Source organism: Odontesthes bonariensis, chromosome 7 (assembly GCF_027942865.1).
Source record: "Odontesthes bonariensis isolate fOdoBon6 chromosome 7, fOdoBon6.hap1, whole genome shotgun sequence".
Lineage (NCBI taxonomy): Eukaryota > Metazoa > Chordata > Actinopteri > Atheriniformes > Atherinopsidae > Odontesthes > Odontesthes bonariensis.
In genome coordinates this window covers 14,671,413-14,690,252 of record NC_134512.1, presented here as the reverse complement: position 1 = coordinate 14,690,252, position 18,840 = coordinate 14,671,413, and the positions used below count along the sequence as shown (strand labels likewise).

Genomic DNA, 18,840 nt, shown 5'->3' with positions numbered 1-18,840 from the left:
GCACCAGAGTGTCTGCGTAAGGGGGGGGGGCATGTCTGCGTTAACTGCGACACACACGCAGACAACCTGGTTTCCAACCATAAACCGCCCTTTAAAGGGCCTGGTCGCCTGGTTGCCAGCCCAACTTAGCCCCGCCCATAAAATTTTTGGTCGGGAAGTTTGGTCTGGCTCTGCTCAGTTGGGAAATCTCTATGCTCGACATCAAAACAGTCGACCCAATAAGATTGCCAGGGCGGGCTTTACACGATGATGGACAGATGATCAACAGGGACATTATCGACTACGTCACTAAAGAGCGCTTGGTTTGACTTCGTTTGAAACAAACATGGCTGCCGCTGGAGAGCTAGGGTGTGTAGATTCTGCCATCGAGTCTGTTCTACAGGATCTCCACATTGCATTCGTTTTGAAAGACGAACAGAGGAACGCGATAAAGGCTTTTATCGATAGAAAAGATGTTTTTGCCGTCCTTCCTACAACAAAAGTGTGTCGCTTAATCTACGTCACATACTACGTTTCTCTGATTGGTTGTAGGTCTATCCAATTGAGCGAAGAGGCATTTTTTTCTCCTGGTTCGGTTGAAACACGCCCCATACTCAAATCTCTATCGAACGGTATCAGACTCACATTCTGACTAGAATCGTGAGTATGACGTAGTCAGGCTAGTTATACCTGCCCAAAGACGTGGAAATTCTATCTTACAGAAACTCCCCTTTTTTAGGTTTTAAGGTAGTTTTACAAAAAAGGTCTTCCTCTTCAGATGCCAGATAAGCTGCAGTTCCCTCCCAATTCTTTTTTTCTTTTGTATAATGACCGGTTGTGTGTGCACCTCCTATAGCTTGTGAAGTAAAGTAATCGTAACAGCTGTTTTTCTTGGTGATGTTGGCCGCATTTTCTGTACTGAGTTATTTTATTTATTTTTTAGAAAGGTTTACAAAAGGGGTTTCAAACTGGACTCCCTCTTCAGATGCCAGATAAGCTTCAGTTTTCTCCTATTTTTTTCTTTAAATTTTGTTTATAATGATGGCATTAACAGTAGCAGCCTCTTTTGTTGCATTTTTTTTTTAATGGTGTAATGTACGCCTCATTTTCAGCAATGACCTTACTTGAAGAAGAAAAACTCAAAGGTTCACAAAGTTTGTATTTTCTGTCTAAACCTGGTCTAAATTTTGCCTGCACTTGGTTGTGTGTAGATTTTAAGTGTATTTGACCTTCAAAGTTTACCAAAATATAAAAAATGTCATTCAAACTGCATTTGCCTTGTTTACTTTTTACTTATACTTATACTTTTCATTACATTACTTAAGTACATCTATTTTTACAGTAATTCTCATACTTAAGTACAAGACGTTTCGGATACTTCAAGACTTTAACTCAAGTAACATTTCAGTCAGTGACTTGGACTTTTACCAAAGTCATAGTTCGAACACTGTCTGTTGGGGAATAAAAACCTGGTTGCTCTGCATTGACTCTCTGCCTCAAGCTTCCTCTGTGAACCAGCTGCTATCGGTCATCTTAACAAACTGTAGGAAGTAGATGTCATCAACTGTACAGTTTGTTTCTCTAAAGAACTGCATGAAGTCAGTTCCTCATTCCAAACACTAGATGGCAGGCGTGGCTTATACAGAAGCATCCTTTACATCCTTTTTTTCTACTGCATATGCAGCTTAGACGAGAGTTACATTTGAAAATGTAGTTTTGTGTCAAGAATTTGTCTTTGGGCTCTAGCACAACACTCAGGTTTTATATTTTAGATAATCATCAGAGAGATTTGGAACGTGTACGTAAAGTATGTCCCATTAACCGCATGCCAGCAGATAAAAGCATGTTAAAATAAAAAGTAAATCAGTTTATATACCTCAAGAACATACACGAAACCAGTTCATTCGTGCCTCGAGAAATGGAGCTATCTTGCAGTGATTGAGAGCTCATTTGGAATTCTGGGGGCTCCAGCTGAGCCGGTGTTTAGATTTTTTTTGAATATCAGTTTCAATGTTGGAAAAATACTGCATTTTTAATGATCTGTGAGGAGGGAAATTCTCAACCCACTGACGAAATTTCAGGGAAATGCCCAGAGTGAAATTAGATCAGATCTATTTTTGCAGGTCTTTAGAATACACACCTTTATTGGAGGGGAGCAGCTATAATTCATATCACTTTTATGAATGAAAAACACATAGAGTTCACAAGGAAAAACTGACAGAGCGCAGGTTGTAAACCTGGAACTTGATGGCTCTATCTTGGGTTTCACCTGCTCCCATTTTACTCTCCAGCCGTCCAGTTACTCCCGTCTCTCCTCAGTGCAACATGTCACGCTCATGCATTTTTCAACACATTTCGTCTTCTGCGCTGCTATTGAATGAACCCAACTAAATGAAAAGGGGTGGAGCTGGGGAGCTGATGAGGATGATGATGTGTAAAAGCGAGGGGTTTTGTTGAACCAGCAACACCTGCCCCTCCTCAACAGGAATGGATGAGTTATGAGATGGAGATCTGAGCAGCTCATTCAGTCCAGCTGCAGATAAGAAGTGGACCCCCATGCCTCGAGACTGAAAACCGGATTCTGCATCTGCTTTTTCTCCTGCTTTTCGTCAGTCTTGGATGGACCTTTGAGAGATGACACAAGTTCTGACTCACTGGTTTTTTGGACATTGAGTGATACTTTTGAACATCACCCTCCACTCACCTTCTTCACTGATCCAAAAGGTGGTCCTTGTCACCTCTGAGGGACCCTTGGCACCGCTGAAAGGTGGAGCCAATCCTCAGTGCCACAAACTCTGAGAGGATGAGGAACAGCTTCTAGTGGAGTTTTGTTCCTTTTCTGAGAATAAGGTGCACTTGTGAATTAATAAGACTGTTTTGGGATAAAGAGGGTAAGCAAACAAAGAAAAATGCCCTTTAGTTTAGCAGGACTGAAAGAGCAGGTGCTCAAACCTGGGAAGGAGGAGGTGAAGAACACCATGGGGGACTCTCTAGGAAAACTACAAAGGTGAGAGCTTTTATTTGTATGGACAGTTGTTGAAAGGTGGTATGAAGTCTGTCACTACAATTTGCTGTAGATGTTTCTGGACTGCGAGTAGTCTCATTATCAATATCCATTCAAGGAGGAGATTATTTTCACAGCAACTTTGTAGGCATGCTAAATTAAGAGGGCTCAAACTGCTGCCAAAGGGAAGAGGAGACCCTGAGAGAGAGCACAGAAAGACCGCCATGTTCTCCAAGATCCTGACGATAAATAAATATTTGATTCTTGTGCTCACCACGCAATGCCTGTGATGTAATCAGATTTTATTAAAATATATTTCATATCTGAGACACAAAGAGGAGTGTGTGTTTATGGTGGGGAAGCCTCCATATATAGAGAGCACTATCATTTTTGGAGATAAAGTACAAAGTATGTAATTTCCTGGAAAATTTATTTTGTGTCATGCAAAATGTACTTACATTATGAACAAAAGGAAAAAAAGAAGGGAATTCTTCTTTTCTGACAGCCAAGCATAAATGTGACAGAACTATTTTTCCTTCTGTGCGAAAATATGATCAAATGATTTTCTTGTCAGACCACAACATGCAAATGAACATACAAACACATTGATCTAAGCTGAGAGACTCAACCCCTTTACGTTATCGATACAACAAATACACATCGCATACTCGTGGAAAGCTGCACATTTTAGGATCTAAAAACTGAGTTCATTTCTTAGAACAATTATTGGTTAACCAGCAGACATCACATTTTCAAAATGCATGCTGCCTTGTTTGGGTTCTCTATTTCTTTTGGGATGAAAATACAAATTTCTGATGAGTTTAGAATTTAGTTTCTAATAAAATCTGTGTTATTTCTGTCAGAACTTTGTTCTTAAGCAGTGTTTGATATTGTTTCACCATGCTGCCCCCTTTCAAACACCAAAGACAAGGTCAATCTTATAGATTACATCATATTCCATGATATCGATCTCCTTGATTTTCCACACCTAACAAAAGACACTTAAGAATTCAGACATATTGTATATCCAATCCATCTTTAATTGTCTTTCATTAAAAAACACCAGCTGTTGGCACTGTGGAGACAGGTTTAAACTGGTTTACTCTGAGGGGAAAAATGTTCCATTTTGAAAAGTAAAATTTCCCTCCCTGTTGGATGAGGCTTCCTGCAGAGAACAATGGGCGAGGTGGATTCTGGGCGGTAGAACAGGTGTAGATATTGGTGCACCTGAGAGAAACCTTATAGGAGCTGTTCAAGTGACCCTTTTCCTCATTTTTCCCTTGAAGTATGATGTGTTTTGCTGTTTTTGTCGACAGAATTTGATGCAGTCAAACACAAAAGGGGTTGACCATTATAATGTGAACACATAAATTCGCAGTCTGCATGTGCTTGTACACGGGACACTAAGAGTCAAGGAAACACGTGAATGCAGATAAAGCTGAACAGATAACTTCCTCTTTGCACCGTAGGAAAATAGACGGTAGTAATGTTGAGGATGAGGACAACATTGAACTGACGGAGGATGGTCGACCGGTGGCATCAACACCACGTCCTGCCCCCTTGCTGGACTGCAGCTGTGGCGGCCTGCCTAAGCGCTACATCATCGCCATCCTCAGCGGCCTGGGGTTCTGCATCTCCTTCGGGATTCGATGCAATCTTGGTGTTGCCATTGTGGAGATGGTGAACAACAACACTGTCTATATAAATGGGACTCCAGTGCTTCAGGTAGGTGGAGCTATCAACCAAGAACCTCGAGTTACTGATTTGACCCTTTTTCATCAAGTCTGTTTGGCACGGCCACGTTGGGGGTGGATGTCTGCTATAATGTTGATGCATCAGTAATGGTGCTTCCACAACCACAGAAACTTGCCATCACCACACACATGAATGATGAATTAGAAAGATTTTAATTGTGGAAACACATCCTGCTTTTATAGACCAACTGTGGGAGACACGGTTTGGTTTTTGGGTTTACAACCTTCACTGAGGAGCTAGTTCTTGGAGTGCAGCAACCTCTAACAAACTAAAAGTGACCCCATCACATAAAGTTAATCAACTAACATAGATGGTTTTTGCTGTTTTGTCGTGTTACAGCACATAGAAAATAATCCACAGGTTAACATGGTGTCACGGCATTTGTAAAATAGTCTTGACTAGTGAATTAAAGGTGGAAAAGTTTATATTTTTAGGTCCGAGGGGTCATGCTCGGCTGCCAGTGGAAGAGACTAGATTGAGTCCTTTTCTTACCACTTCATGTAACTGTATTCAAAACTGATGTTTTTGTATTCAGTCGGTGTATCCTTACACTTCTAGTTGTTGTTTTGTTGGTGTTTTACAAACAACAAAATACTCAGTTATAAGTGGGTATTAAAAACGTGATGGTAGGTATGTAAAATGAGGTGGCTAAGGCTAAACTGACCTTGTAACAATATCTGGTATCAAGATATCCTTTTTTTGTAGGAGATTAGACGCATATCTACGTTTTTTGATAAAAAAAAAATAAAAAAAACACGCTAAATGTGCTGGACATACAAGCCATTGGATGTATTTCGTCCAATTGAAATACGATACTTGGAAAGTTGTGCTGGATGGCACAAAAAGTACAGTTGTTTTGATGGATGATATTTTAAATTCAACCATTTTGTTTACAACAGCATTTTGACTAGGGTGCCTGTTTTTCCCCACAAAGAAGGGTTCCTCCAATCCCCCCCATATTTTCCACCTCTGCCTGACCAAATGAAATTGTAATAGCAAATATATTATGTATATTGAAGTGAGCGACAGTGTATTTTATTTCTCATAGCTTCAGTATTGCTTCTTTGGAGAATGAGAATGTCATTTCCTTCAATAAGTGTAACACATTTCATTTTTGTAATCCACATGTTGCCTTTTCTCCCTCTCCAGAAAGCTCAGTTTAACTGGGACCCAGAAACAGTGGGCTTGATCCATGGCTCCTTCTTCTGGGGCTACATCGTCACTCAAATCCCTGGCGGATTTATCTCCAACAAGCTGTTTGCCAACAGGTTACATGAACTTAATGACATTGTGTTCGAATGTAATTGCAACTCTAAAAATGTTGTCTTTATATGATCACCAGCGGAATTTATTTATTTAATTCTGAACGGTTTCTTAAAAAACAAGCAAGGGAGTTTGTAGGCTAAAATGCTGATCAGGTCTGAAAATAATTACTGGTTGCTGCAGTAAAGACAGAGACGCTTACGTAACAGTTTGCTAGATTTTTCATGCGAGGTGATATGTGAGCACCCACATGATGGATCTCAAGCTGTGCGATCTTTCTGTCATGAGTTGAGGATGAACTTGTTTCAGCCATGACTATGTATGTTAAGAAAGAATCAGCAGAAAGACTAACCTGAAGAAAAAAGGTTTGGGGTGGTGCCTCTTCAGTCCATGTGGTTAAAGGGTTAAAGCTGTTTGGTGTGGTGAGCAGTACTGATGGAGCAGATAGCAGTCCTGTAATAAAAGCTTCACAGGAAAAGAGGACACGCCACTGACAGAGTTAATAATGAAAGATCCTGCCTCTGATTGCTTTCTGAAACATCAGCCACTGGAATATTACAAGTGTCACTTACACACTGTTTTGGAAAAAGAGACTGAAGGGGGTTTGAGGTGCGGGAGAGAAGAGAGGGGAGCCCAGCGGCGTTGTGGTGATGAAGCAGAAACTTGTGAATGGAAGGGGATGTCTTTATCTCAGTCAGTGAATGGCAGAGGCGCGAGATCTGTCTCATTATAGGAATGACTAAGATATTTTGACTGTCAGATATTTACAGATAGCGCCTGACTGCCATTATTAGATCTAAGGTAGCTTTCAGACACTGAGTGGTACCTGTTGGTTGGGCTTTTACCTGTGCAGACAGACTTGGACAGCATCACAAGATGCAAGTTATTAAAAGCATTATTTCACTGGTATGTAATTAGCTTTTCTGAAATATAATAGGCAATACAGAAAAAAAATTGAATTTCTGCATATTCAGACAAACTGATAAAATATGAGTGAGTTAAGCTAGCAAATGTTTTAAATTAGATTAGATTAATCAAATAGTGTCTTACATGACCCCTAATTTTTTTTTAAATGATTAGTTAATGTTTAAGGAGGGTGGTTAATTTCCATTTTATTGATTGATTAATTGATGGTCTGTATGAAAATGACAGCTGGAACAAGACGCCCATTAGCTTTGCATAAAGATTTGGAAGTGGAGGGAACAGCAAGCTGACTCCATTAGCAGATAAAACAATCCACCTATCAATACTAAAAAAGTTTCTTAATATTTTTTTTTCCTCTACTAAATGCACTAACTTTTCTCTCCCTTGTTTCCTGTCCTTAAGCTAAGCTTAGCCAGAGGCTTAGTGGCTACCTAGAAGTGTTTTTGCCAAAAAATGCATAAATGTTTAATAACATTTGGCCCCCACTTTTGTACAAAATGATAACATTCCAGTTTTTCCACAGAGTGTTTGGGGCTGCCATTTTCCTAACATCAGTGCTGAATATGTTCATCCCATCAGCGGCGAGGGTGCACTACGGCTGCGTCATGTTTGTCCGCATCCTGCAGGGCTTAGTGGAGGTAAGGAGATTTTTATTCGACAGTTTGACATCTGGGAAACTGTGTATATTTATCTGTAAGCCAGATAAATGATAAAACAGCTTACCATCTAGCCCATCTATCAGCACATCAGAAGCTAAACAATTGGCAAAAAGAAACAAAAAAAACACACACTGTATTTCCCAGCACGTTATCCTTGGGGCGGGGCCTTTGGGTCACATTTTAATGCTCTGAGGTACCATTTCGCTGAATATGCAGGGTTATAATCTACATTTGCATGTTGTTTGGTGATGACAAGCTTGGATAGGCTCTAGCCCTTTTCTGTTAAACAATAAAACAATAATGCAATTTAGATTTTCAGCAGCTGTGCGGCCAGGTTTGGGCACCAAAACTACTTGATTAGGTTTAGGAAAGCATGCTTCGGGTTAAAGAAGATATTTGTGGGATTTTAGTTGTCTAGTGGCAAAGTTACAGATTGCAGCCATCTCAGCATTTTCCTCCTCACTCTCCCCTTCTGAAAACACAGGGGAGCTATAGTGTCTACACAAAAATGCAAGAGCCATTAGTTTGTTTGTGCTGCTGAAACCTGTTAGTACAACATGGCGGACTGCAACGAAAGCAGACCCGATGTTATTCCCTAATACGAATCACTGCCCAATGTTAGTGGTGCATACATAAACACATTGAGGTCAGGGTAAGACATTCATCTTTTTTTAATAACTCACAAATTATACTACAATTCTCTGAATTTCATATCTATGCAGTAAGACGTTATATTTCAATATTAGAGACCAAGTTTTTTTTATTAGTATCATTCAGCACAACAATGCCTGCACAACTCACATTCTGAGCATGCTCCACTCACACTGGGCAGCAACTTGGATCAGGGAGTGACACCCACAATATATGTTTGTAAATGGCATGCTCTATGATTACAGAAGTCTGGAGGGATACCCAATGCATTGAAATGTGATGCAAAGGGATCTTATCCAATCATCAGTAGCATATGTGACAAATTTGGGAGCTAAGCTAACTGGTCAACATCAAATCAATGCTTTGCCAGTTGAATCCCTGGTTTCCCCACGAGTCACTATTCGACCTTCTTCCCTTTACCCTGTTAGGGTGTCACTTACCCAGCCTGTCACGGGATGTGGTCCAAATGGGCACCACCTCTCGAACGGAGTCGACTGGCCACCACATCGTTCTGCGGTGAGCTGCGTCGCTGCTTTCTTTTATCTAACGAAATAAAAGTGGTACAACAATTGGAGAAGACCTGTGAAGGGAGACATGTAAGCACACACTGACAAATACTACAACATTGTGGAGTTGAGGAAAACCTGATTAACACAATGCAGGTGTGTGGCAATCAGTAACCGAACACACAATCAAGGAGCAAAAACAAAACCCAGAGACAACAGATACGAGCATATTTTACACAACCTCACAAGTCAGAGTGGGGCTGGTCGATAAATGGATTTGAAAGAGCTTATTTTGCTTTGCAGATCCTGACCTCTGCTGTCTCTGCTTAAATTAAAATGACGGTGTTGCACTTTAATTGGTACCATGGCAACCCCTGCATGCAAACCCTCTTGACATTGTCTGTAAATGAGCGCACAGCTCACCTGCGTGATCTGAAAGAGCTTCTCCCTCCATTCACAAGTCTCACATTGCTTACGGTCCAAAAGCCCTTGTATGCTCTCTTCTCTATTGAAAACAACAGTGCTCATGACGCTGTCAGATAGTAGAAAACACACTGAAACACCCTCTCTGTAATGGCAGCGCTAATGCCTCATTTTGACAGTGTTTATTCAATGTACATAATGCATTTCTTTGATTCTTTGTATTTGTTAAGACACATTTTCACCATACTGAAAGGTACAGTGCCTTGCAAAAGTATTCACCTCCCTTGGCTTTCTAACTATTTTGTTACATTCCAACCTGTAATTTAGATGTTTTTTAATCCTATTTTATGTAATGGATCTGCACAAAATGGTCTAAGTTGGTGAAGGGAAATGAGAAAAGTATATATAAAACAAATAATTTGGAAAAATGTGCATTTGCATATGTATGCACATTCAATTATCATATGTAGTCTTTGCTATGAAGCCCCTAAAAAGTTCTGGTGCAACCAATAACCTTCAAAAGTCACATAATTATGGAAATGAAATCCACCTGTGTGCAATCTAAGTGTCACATGATCTGTCAGTATAAACAAACCTTTTCTGAAGGCCCCAGAGGCTGCAACACCACTAAGCAAGAGGCCTCACCATGAAGACCAAGGAGCTCTCCAAACAAGTCAGGGGTTGGGTTATAAAAAGATATCCACATCTTTGATGGTGTCCGGAGCACAATCAAATCCATCATCCTCAAATGGAACATGGTACCACAACAAACCTGCAAAGAGAGGGCCGCCCACCAAAACTCACAGACCGGGCAAGGAGGGCATTAATCAGAGAGGCAGCACAAAGACCAAGACTGGAGTATCTGTCCATAGGAACGCAATTATTAATTAGCCATACACTCCATAGAGGAGGGCTTTATGGAAGAGTGGCCAAAAAAATCCATTACTTAGTGTTAAAAAGAAGAAGGCATGTTTTGAGTTTTCCAAAAGGAATGTGAGTGACTCCCCAAATGTATGGAGGAGGGTGCTCTGGTCAGATGAGACTAAAATTGAACTTTTCGGACACTAAGGAAAACACTATCTGCCGCAAACCCAACACATCCCATCACCCCAAGAACACCATCCCCACAGTGAAACATGGTGGTGGCAGCATCATGCTGTGTGGATGTTTTTCAGCAGCAGGTACTGGGAAACTGGTGAGAGTCGAGGGAAAGATGGATGGTGCCAAATAAAGGGATATTCTTGAGCAAAACCTGTGTTAGTCTGCCTGTGCTTTGAAACTGGGATGGAGGTCCACTTTCCAGCAGGAAATGACTCGAAGCATGCTGCTAAAGCAACACTCGAGTGGTTTAAGGGGAAACATTTAAATATATTGCAGTTTTCTAGTCAAAGTCCAGACCTCAATCCAATTGAGAATCTGTGGTTAGTCTTGAAGATCTCTGTTCACAAGTGAAAACCATCCAACATGAAGGAGGTAGAGCAGTTTTGCCTTTAGGAATGGGCAAAAATCCCAGTGGCCTGATGTGGCAAGGTCATAGAGACATAGCCGCAAAAGGTGGCGGGGGGTTGAACAGTTATGCACGCTGACGTTTTCTGTTATTTTGTCCTATTTGTTGTTTTCTTAACAATATAAAAAAAATAAATAAAAAATACATCTTCAAAGTTGTAGGCATGTTCTGTAAATGAAATGGTGCAGACTCTCAAACAATCCATTTAAATTCCAGCTTGTGAGGCAACAAATCATGAAAAATGCCAAAGGGGGGGTGAATACTTTTTCAAGGCACTGTAAATGTATTGATGAGAGAAAACATATTTCATGATGGTTAAATATCACTGAGATCCAATGTTACTGATGGAGAAACACACTGACAAAGACTTCTGTTCCTCCCAGGATCCTACGCAGGAGCAGTGATCGCCATGCCTTTAGCAGGAGTGCTCGTTCAGTACGTTGGCTGGCCATCAGTCTTCTATATCTATGGTAAGGCTGATCTATGAATGAACACCTCAGACCTAAAACCCCAATAAACCCTTCATTTTCACAATTAGAAAATGTGGTTAAGTATAAAAACACATTAATGTAATGTATAAAAACAAACACTGCCATCAGAGTCCAGTTTCACACAGAATTATGTCCCTTTACACGTTTTGTCTTGTTGCATCTATAAAAAGAAATAGACCTAACAATCAAACAACTTTAACAAATTATTTTGGTATTGTCTCAGCTGCCTCAACACCTGTTTTTTTTTTTTTTTAATTGTTCATTTTTGAATATAGATCCTACATTAATGAAACACTTTATGAGCTTCCAGGTTGTGAAAACATAGTTGAAGATTGACTCGTCTTTTAAGCTGATTGAATATTCAGGGAGACCCTCAAATGGACCACTTAACTTTCTTCAGGGAGTCTGCACTAATATTTATTCACTAAGAATACCTTAACCACAGACCTGATTGATTTGTAGAGAAATACTTCAATGTTAGGATAACTACTTCTTCATCATTTACCAACATTTGTAATAACATTACTGGCAAATACAAAAAGTAAGCATCAGCAAAAGGTTAACAAACCTATTAGTTAGAATGATGAATCAAATATTTGCATGTTGATGGAATTGTGTAGGATTTTTATCAGCTGTAGAGTTATTAAGAATACAGTTTGGTGCCATGAGAAGTGGCTTTCATAATATTTGACCGACACGTTGCTCTCTGGTAGTTGTACTTTGTACGCTTTCGTACTATAAGTGTTATCTGAATTGCTGTTTCGTTTGATTAAAATTATTATCAGTCACACAAAATTCAGACCTTGGCAACATGTTTTAATAAAACCCTTCTCTGATTTTGCTGTGATAGGATCTGATGATTTATTGATGTGAATTAGCCTTTTCCTGTCTCGCCTCTGTGACTCATGCTGGTTCCATTTTTTAATAATGAAATTCTTGTGGTCCAGAGAAGGTCTGTGCTCGGTTTAATTAATCCATCCAGCACTCAAGTTACTCCTCTATACTTTACAAACCCTTCGCTACAAGGATGTCGAGGTGCTCGTGTACAAATGAGTTTCTCTGTTCTTTTTGTTCTTTTCTTTTTAAAAGGAGTTTTTGGGATCTTGTGGTACATCCTGTGGCTGCTGCTGGCTTACGGAAGTCCTGCTGAACATCCCACGATCACAGACGAGGAGAGGATGTACATCGAGTCCAGCATTGGTGAAACAATGAAGCAGCTAAGTGTAACGGAGGTGTGCATGTGCAACAACCTGTGGGTTTTTAAGAGTACACCTTTGCAGTTTGTTGTGGTTCCATTGAAAATCTAACACCCTTCTCTCCCTCAATTACAGAAATTCAAGACTCCGTGGCGTCGTTTCTTTACCTCCATGCCCGTCTATGCGATCATCGTAGCAAACTTCTGTCGCAGCTGGACCTTCTACCTGCTTCTCATCAGCCAGCCGGCGTATTTTGAGGAAGTGTTTGGCTTTCCCATCAGCAAGGTCGGCCTCACGCTTTCATTGACGTTATTTAAATGACCGAGGCGAATGCCCATTTTTGTCAGACTCTAACTTTTCTAGCCACAAATTTTTGAAAATCATAAAACTAAAACAGGGGCATGTTTACCACTGTGTTGTATCTGTATTTGTGTTGTACCACTTCCTTTCATTCCTCTAAACCAGACTCTGTAAGCATTTGGGGGACCAGCTGCTGCAGTTTTTGTTATTGAGGGCAATTTTGTTTTGGCCTCCTTTGCTGTATTTTTTTGTTTCATAATTCTGCAACTGTTTTCAGACGGTTTTTCAAGTACCTGAACACTTTCTCTACAGAGCCACGCCCAGAATCTTGTTTGGTATTATCTTGCTGGAACAAGCAAGGCCTTACCTGTAAAAATCTGTAATCAGGATGACATCATACATAACCTCAGAACCTGTATATACAGTTTAGTTCAGGATTACTGGTGCCTGCACAGATGTGGCAGTTACCCATGCCTTGTGCACTAACGTATGACACAAACACAGATGTTGGCTTTTCAGCTGTGGGCTTAGAGCAAACGTGTTCTCTTTAGCCTGTCCAATCTAACCGCAAAATGCGTAATACATACGTTTGTCCACTTGTCCAGTACGTAGCAGCATTTCGTGGTTAGAAATTGTGGCAACTAATTTCCAGGTTGTTGTTTTTCATCAGGCAGCATTCACAGTAAATTGAGTAAGTCGTAATCATGTAGATTGTTGTCACTGTCTAACCAGTAAAACCATGCACAGTAATGTGCGTATCAAGGAATTTTGAGGGTAGTAGAAGAGTGCAATGACTTTTGAAAACTATGTGCAGGATGAGACTCAAACCAGCGATCTTTTTAAGTCTTTAATGTGAGGCTGCAACATTTTGCACTCTGGACCAATGTAGGCAGCCTGTTTTGTATTGTGTTATGATTTCGGGTAGCTTTGGTCTCGAGTAAGCGGTGGTCATGACAACAGGAGTGTTTTACACTTAAAGGGATAGTTTGCCTCTTTTGAGATGAAGCTGCATGACATCCCATATTAGCAATATCATTTATGAACATTGACTTACCCCCCGCTGCGTCCTGTGAGCCGAGTTCCAGCCGAGTTTTGCCGATGACGAAGGTAGTCCGGCTAGTTTGCTAGGGTCCCGAAAATAAAGCGTCTTGCTTCTCAAAACAATATGCGTTCAAAAGAGTAATACATTTGCATCACAAAATCGTCCCTCCAGAAAAAGTCAGACCTCACAATTGCTTGGCGCTATTTTTGCCTCCCTTCATATGAATGCGTACAGCCACCTAGCGATAGCCGCACCTGTTACGGTGTTTACTGCTCGGTCTGCACAGTTTACACAGCTCGTAGTGATATGAAGGAAGAGAGAAATAGCGCCAAGCGATTGTGAGGTCTGACCTTTTCTGGAGGGACGATTTTGTGATGCAAATGTATTACTCTTTTGAACGCATATTGTTTTGAGAAGCAAGACGCTTTATTTTCGGGACCCTAGCCAACTAGCCGGACTACCTTCGTCATCGGCAAAACTCGGCTGGAACTCGGCTCACAGGACGCAGCGGGGGGTAAGTCAGTGTTCATAAATGAAATTGCTAATATGGAATGTCATACAGCTTCATGTCAAAAGAGGCGAACTATCCCTTTAACGTCAGTTCATTTTAAGACGGGGTGGTTCTGTTTCTGGATCTCATTTGTGAATGACTTTTTGTTGGTGGATGCAGTCTATGTGACCACCTAAAGCTTTCCAAAGGAGTTCTGACCCAATGCAATGATTTCATGCAGTGCTGCCTGAGGGCCCTTGTGTGCAGACATTTCTCCTGATTCTCTCTGTCTTCTGTGATATCATCTACTTAACATCTTCATCGGTGATTCCTTCATGATCAAAGACTTGGCCGGCTGTATCTGAAATCACTCTCATTCTCTCTCGAATTGCAATGCATCATGGTAGAAATGATGGTTTAAATTTCAAATATGCTCCGTTAGTGACCACTGATTCTACAGTACGTTTCATGATGCATTGTCAGATACTTTGACTACACTATATTTGGTACATGAAATACATTTGTACAGCACAATGTCAAATTTATGTAGTCCACTACATAGGGAGTTAGTTATTTCGAACACAGCCAGGATCTGCAGGAAGCTCCATTTATACTCACCAGTGACTGACTTATCAACCTTTTTTTATAGAAATATTGCCAAATTAGTTTCAGCTTTTTATGGGTTGTTCCTGTTGTTCTGTTTTTGATTTTATTCAATTAAGCGACCTAACTTTTTTGAAATGGGATTTTACACGTACTTCCCCCTTGATGTGTGGACTCCTTACAGGTGGGGCTCTTATCTGCCGTCCCCCACATGGTGATGACGATCGTTGTTCCTATTGGAGGACAGCTGGCCGACTACCTACGCAGTAACAAAATCTTATCTACCACAAATGTGAGGAAACTCATGAACTGCGGAGGTACGCTCGTTGTTAATCTTGACACTTGATCTCATATTATAACAGTTTATACAGATGCTACCTCATTCTGAATGTGGTTTTAGATGTAATTTTGTAGGACATGTTTCTGAAATTCACACAAACGTTCACACCTGAAAATATTTCGCTCATATCAATTTGTCTGTTCAGTCTCTAGTTTTGGAGGTATATTTTTCATCACTTGATGCATATTTTAACTGGATAATTACTGAGTCTCTAATCTGAGCTAATTGTGATTTTTTTGCATTAGGGTTTGGTATGGAGGCTACTCTACTGCTGGTGGTTGGATTTTCTCACACTCGAGGGGTCGCCATTTCCTTCCTTGTGCTGGCTGTAGGCTTCAGTGGATTTGCCATATCAGGTATTCCCACAGAAACATTTTTTTTATTTGTCAGATTCAAGCTTTTGAACTTGATTGCATAAAGTGGGGAGATTTTAAATGTTTATGTTGTGTTTATGCATCAAGCTGACGCTTTTATCCAAAGCGACTTACAAATGAGGATAACATTACAGCTAACATCAAAGCGAACAAGCTTTTTTTTTTCATTAGTGTCTTTTCTAATGTGTTTGTTTTGGATTCTGAAAGACTTTTTTAAACAGTTTATTGCATTTTCCTCTATGTGTGACGGAGTATACATGCACTGGCCTGGTTTTCACAGAGGGGCCTTCACTGAGTATTTCACCGACTGGCGTGAAGCAACCAAAATATCAAAGTGTCCATGTGGATTTAAACCATTTTCATGAAAAATGATTCGAATACAATAGTCTATGGTGTCAGGTTTTTGTTACACTCATAATATGTTCCTGTGTGTACTGTGTCATTAGGTTTTAATGTCAATCATCTGGATATTGCTCCCCGCTATGCCAGCATCCTGATGGGCATCTCTAATGGAGTGGGGACGCTGTCTGGAATGGTGTGTCCCTTGATTGTTGGAGCTTTGACTAAACACAAGGTACACCATATATCAAATGTATACAGTATATATGTATATATGTACATATACATTCAGTTTATTTGTATCTATGTACATATGTACAGGTTTTATTTTCATAAAGGATGGGGCACTGTTTAAAATGAAAATTAATACAGAATACAGCAAAAACAGCCCATCAGATCTTGCCAATAAACCTGTGTTTAGTATTTTTCATTGGTGATAAGAAAAAAAAAAAAAAAGAAAGATTGGGTATGAAAGGACTTGTCATCACTTAAAATCCCTAAAACATAATTTCAAAATTGAAGATAAAAAACAAAGGACAAGACTGAGACAGCTCTTAATGGCTTAATGTCTCCAAACCTTGCACTGCATTAAAAGCAAACAGGATTCTGTAGCAGAAATCATTGCTTTGCTTCATGGTTGCCTCTGAAAAATAGGAAAACACAAAGAGAAAACACAGAGAAACATACTAAGCATTGTCTCTGTATATTTTCTCTGTAAACACCCTGAGATGACGCTGCTCTCTATGGGCTTGAACTAATTTAAGATGGACAAAGTTAAAGTGGAAAACTGAAAATCCTGTGATCTGAGGAATAAAAAAATGTACACATGCAGTACAGCAAAACAAGTCTTGTAACACCCCACATTTCTTTTTTTCTTGACCAGTAGACGGGGACTAGGAGGAACAATCTATTGAGACATGTGCAGCCATAAATGTAAATTCAGTCTATGAGGCAATAACGGAATATGTACAGTTCTGATGAGCTTCAGAATCAACACTTGGTTTGAGCACCTTTATTCTTCAACACAGTCTTTTTTGTCATTTCTTTAAGTAATCTTCAGGAATAGTTCTCCAGGCTTCTTGAAGGACATCCCAAAGCTCTTCTTTGGATGCTTTATGCCCTCTGCTCTGTTCTCTGTCAGGATGATCCCACACTGCTTCAGTAATGTTGAGGTCCGGGCTCTGAGGAGGATTCATCCTCCATCAGACCTGCTGCCACTGATTTTCAGTCCACTTCTTGTGTCATTTGGCATAGCTCAGCCTTTTCTCCCTGTTTCCCTTCCTTAGGAATGGCTTCTTGACAGCCACCCTTCCACGGAGACCATTTTTGATGAGGCTTCAGTGAACAGTAGATGGATCAACTGAAAGTTCAGATACATTTTTAAGGTCCTGCGCCAGGTCTTTCCTATTTCTTAATGACATCACTTTCAGATACTGCTCATCTGATATAGATAGTTTTTTAGGCCTGCCAATTCTTCTTCTTCTTTTCCTACATTTTTTTAAGAACACCCCACAAAACATGTTGAGATGTGTCAAGTTTTTGCTCAAGTGCTCTTTGGGAATCATCTTGTCGGAGCAACAATTTTAAATTTATGTCTGTCATACTGTGCAACTAAATGCAAGCAAAGAAATGGGAATAAATTATGCGTCCTTGCAACAGGCTGCCGCAAACAAAACCCCTGAATATACAATCTGAAATGAGTTCATTGCTGATTTTGTCATGTTTAGACACAACCCGCTTTATCCTTTTTGTCAGGTGCCTTTTTTATACTTGAATAATTAATGGGTCAGTGTCAAGTGACTTTACACGCTGACTTGTTTTAGAAACAAGATCAGAATTCACAAGCAATTCATCTTAGATCCTTAATTTGACTTTAACTGAATATTCTTTGCTTAGGTCTTTTTTCATCCTGCTCTGAAATATATACAAAAAACATCACAGGAAATTCTGACAGTGTCCTCTGGAGTTTTTTTTTATATAGTTTGTATAAATAATTACTGATATGTTTCTGTGGAGCCTTTGATTGCTGTATGTTGCCTCGCAGTATTCAAAGGCTACTGTTTATAATTTATCACACTGTAAAATTTACCATGCTCGTAGCAGCTGTAGTTTTTGTCAGCGCCATGAGCAAGGCTGTGGACTTATAGCGTTACCTCAGTGACACATCACTGAAATATCAGCATGTCTGTCTCTGACAGGAAATCCTTTGACTGTATTCATCTCTCCACAGACTCGTCTTGAGTGGCAAAATGTGTTTGTTATTGCATCCATGGTGCATTACACTGGGGTCATCTTCTACGCCATCTTTGCTTCGGGAGAGCAGCAGGACTGGGCCGACCCTGAGAGCTTAAGTGAGGATAAATGTGGCATTATTGATGAGGACGAGCTGGCTGAAGAGTCTGAGCTCAACAGTGAGAGTGCACTGGCTCCTAAAATGAGTTACGGGACAACAGACAATTCATCCGGTCGAAAACAGGGCTGGAAAAAGAAAAGGGGGGTGACCATGCAAGAGGAAGAGGAACATTATGGGAACGGGGACTACCAGGACCGGTACCAGTGAGACGGCATGCGGGGCATAGGACTGCCAAAACACTGAAACACGGTCAAAGCACAGGGTCTGATTTCACTCCTGTGGAAAAGAGAAAGAGAAGTAGCAGGAGCTGCGTCATCATAAGTAATTCAAGACGGCCTTTTTCCATCTTTGACCGATACACCTTTTTAACTGTGATGTACTTTAATGTCCACAAAAATAAAATTCAAGTTCTGAAAAAGTCCAAATTGCTAAAATTAAACCTGATTTTTACTGAATCCCACTAGACCGAAAGAATGAATCATCGGCAAAAACATGCTGATGATAGGAAAGTGAAGAATGAAATGAACCTATGCTGACATACACAGTAAGCTTAAAGCAGTGGAGGCCACAGATCATCATTTGTGGACCAACCAGCACCATGTTAAAGAAACATGATGAACACTTATCAGCTTTCTTTTCCT

At 40.2% G+C, this 18,840-nt stretch overlaps 1 protein-coding gene across 3 annotated transcripts; it reads left to right on the top strand.

Annotated features, from left to right (window-relative positions):
• Positions 1-2,888: 2,888 nt before the first annotated feature.
• Positions 2,889-18,538, top strand: slc17a8 (solute carrier family 17 member 8). 3 transcript variants are annotated; one of them, XM_075470945.1, is made up of 12 exons: positions 2,889-2,986; positions 4,453-4,708; positions 5,888-6,006; positions 7,449-7,563; positions 8,664-8,751; positions 11,055-11,141; positions 12,252-12,394; positions 12,494-12,643; positions 14,978-15,110; positions 15,379-15,489; positions 15,954-16,081; positions 18,077-18,538. In XM_075470945.1, the coding sequence occupies exons 1-12, from the start codon at positions 2,889-2,891 to the stop codon at positions 18,404-18,406; spliced, it is 1,758 nt and encodes a 585-aa protein (XP_075327060.1). In that variant the 3' UTR covers positions 18,407-18,538. The 3 variants fall into 3 exon arrangements, with proteins under 3 accessions (XP_075327060.1, XP_075327061.1, XP_075327062.1); XM_075470946.1 differs by having other exon boundaries at positions 4,453-4,712; positions 5,892-6,006; positions 12,252-12,385; XM_075470947.1 differs by lacking the exon at positions 12,494-12,643 and having other exon boundaries at positions 4,453-4,712; positions 5,892-6,006; positions 12,252-12,385.
• Positions 18,539-18,840: the final 302 nt, after the last annotated feature.

What these genes read in the sequence shown, in the direction of transcription:
- slc17a8 (XM_075470945.1), top strand. Translation starts at nt 2,889, where the DNA reads ATGCCCTTTAGTTTAGCAGGACTGAAAGAGCAGGTGCTCAAACCTGGG. An exon ending in TCTCTAGGAAAACTACAAAG is followed by an intron (nt 2,987 to 4,452) that starts GTGAGAGCTTTT and finishes TTTGCACCGTAG; the next exon opens with GAAAATAGACGGTAGTAATG. An exon ending in GGCCACCACATCGTTCTGCG is followed by an intron (nt 8,752 to 11,054) that starts GTGAGCTGCGTC and finishes TGTTCCTCCCAG; the next exon opens with GATCCTACGCAGGAGCAGTG.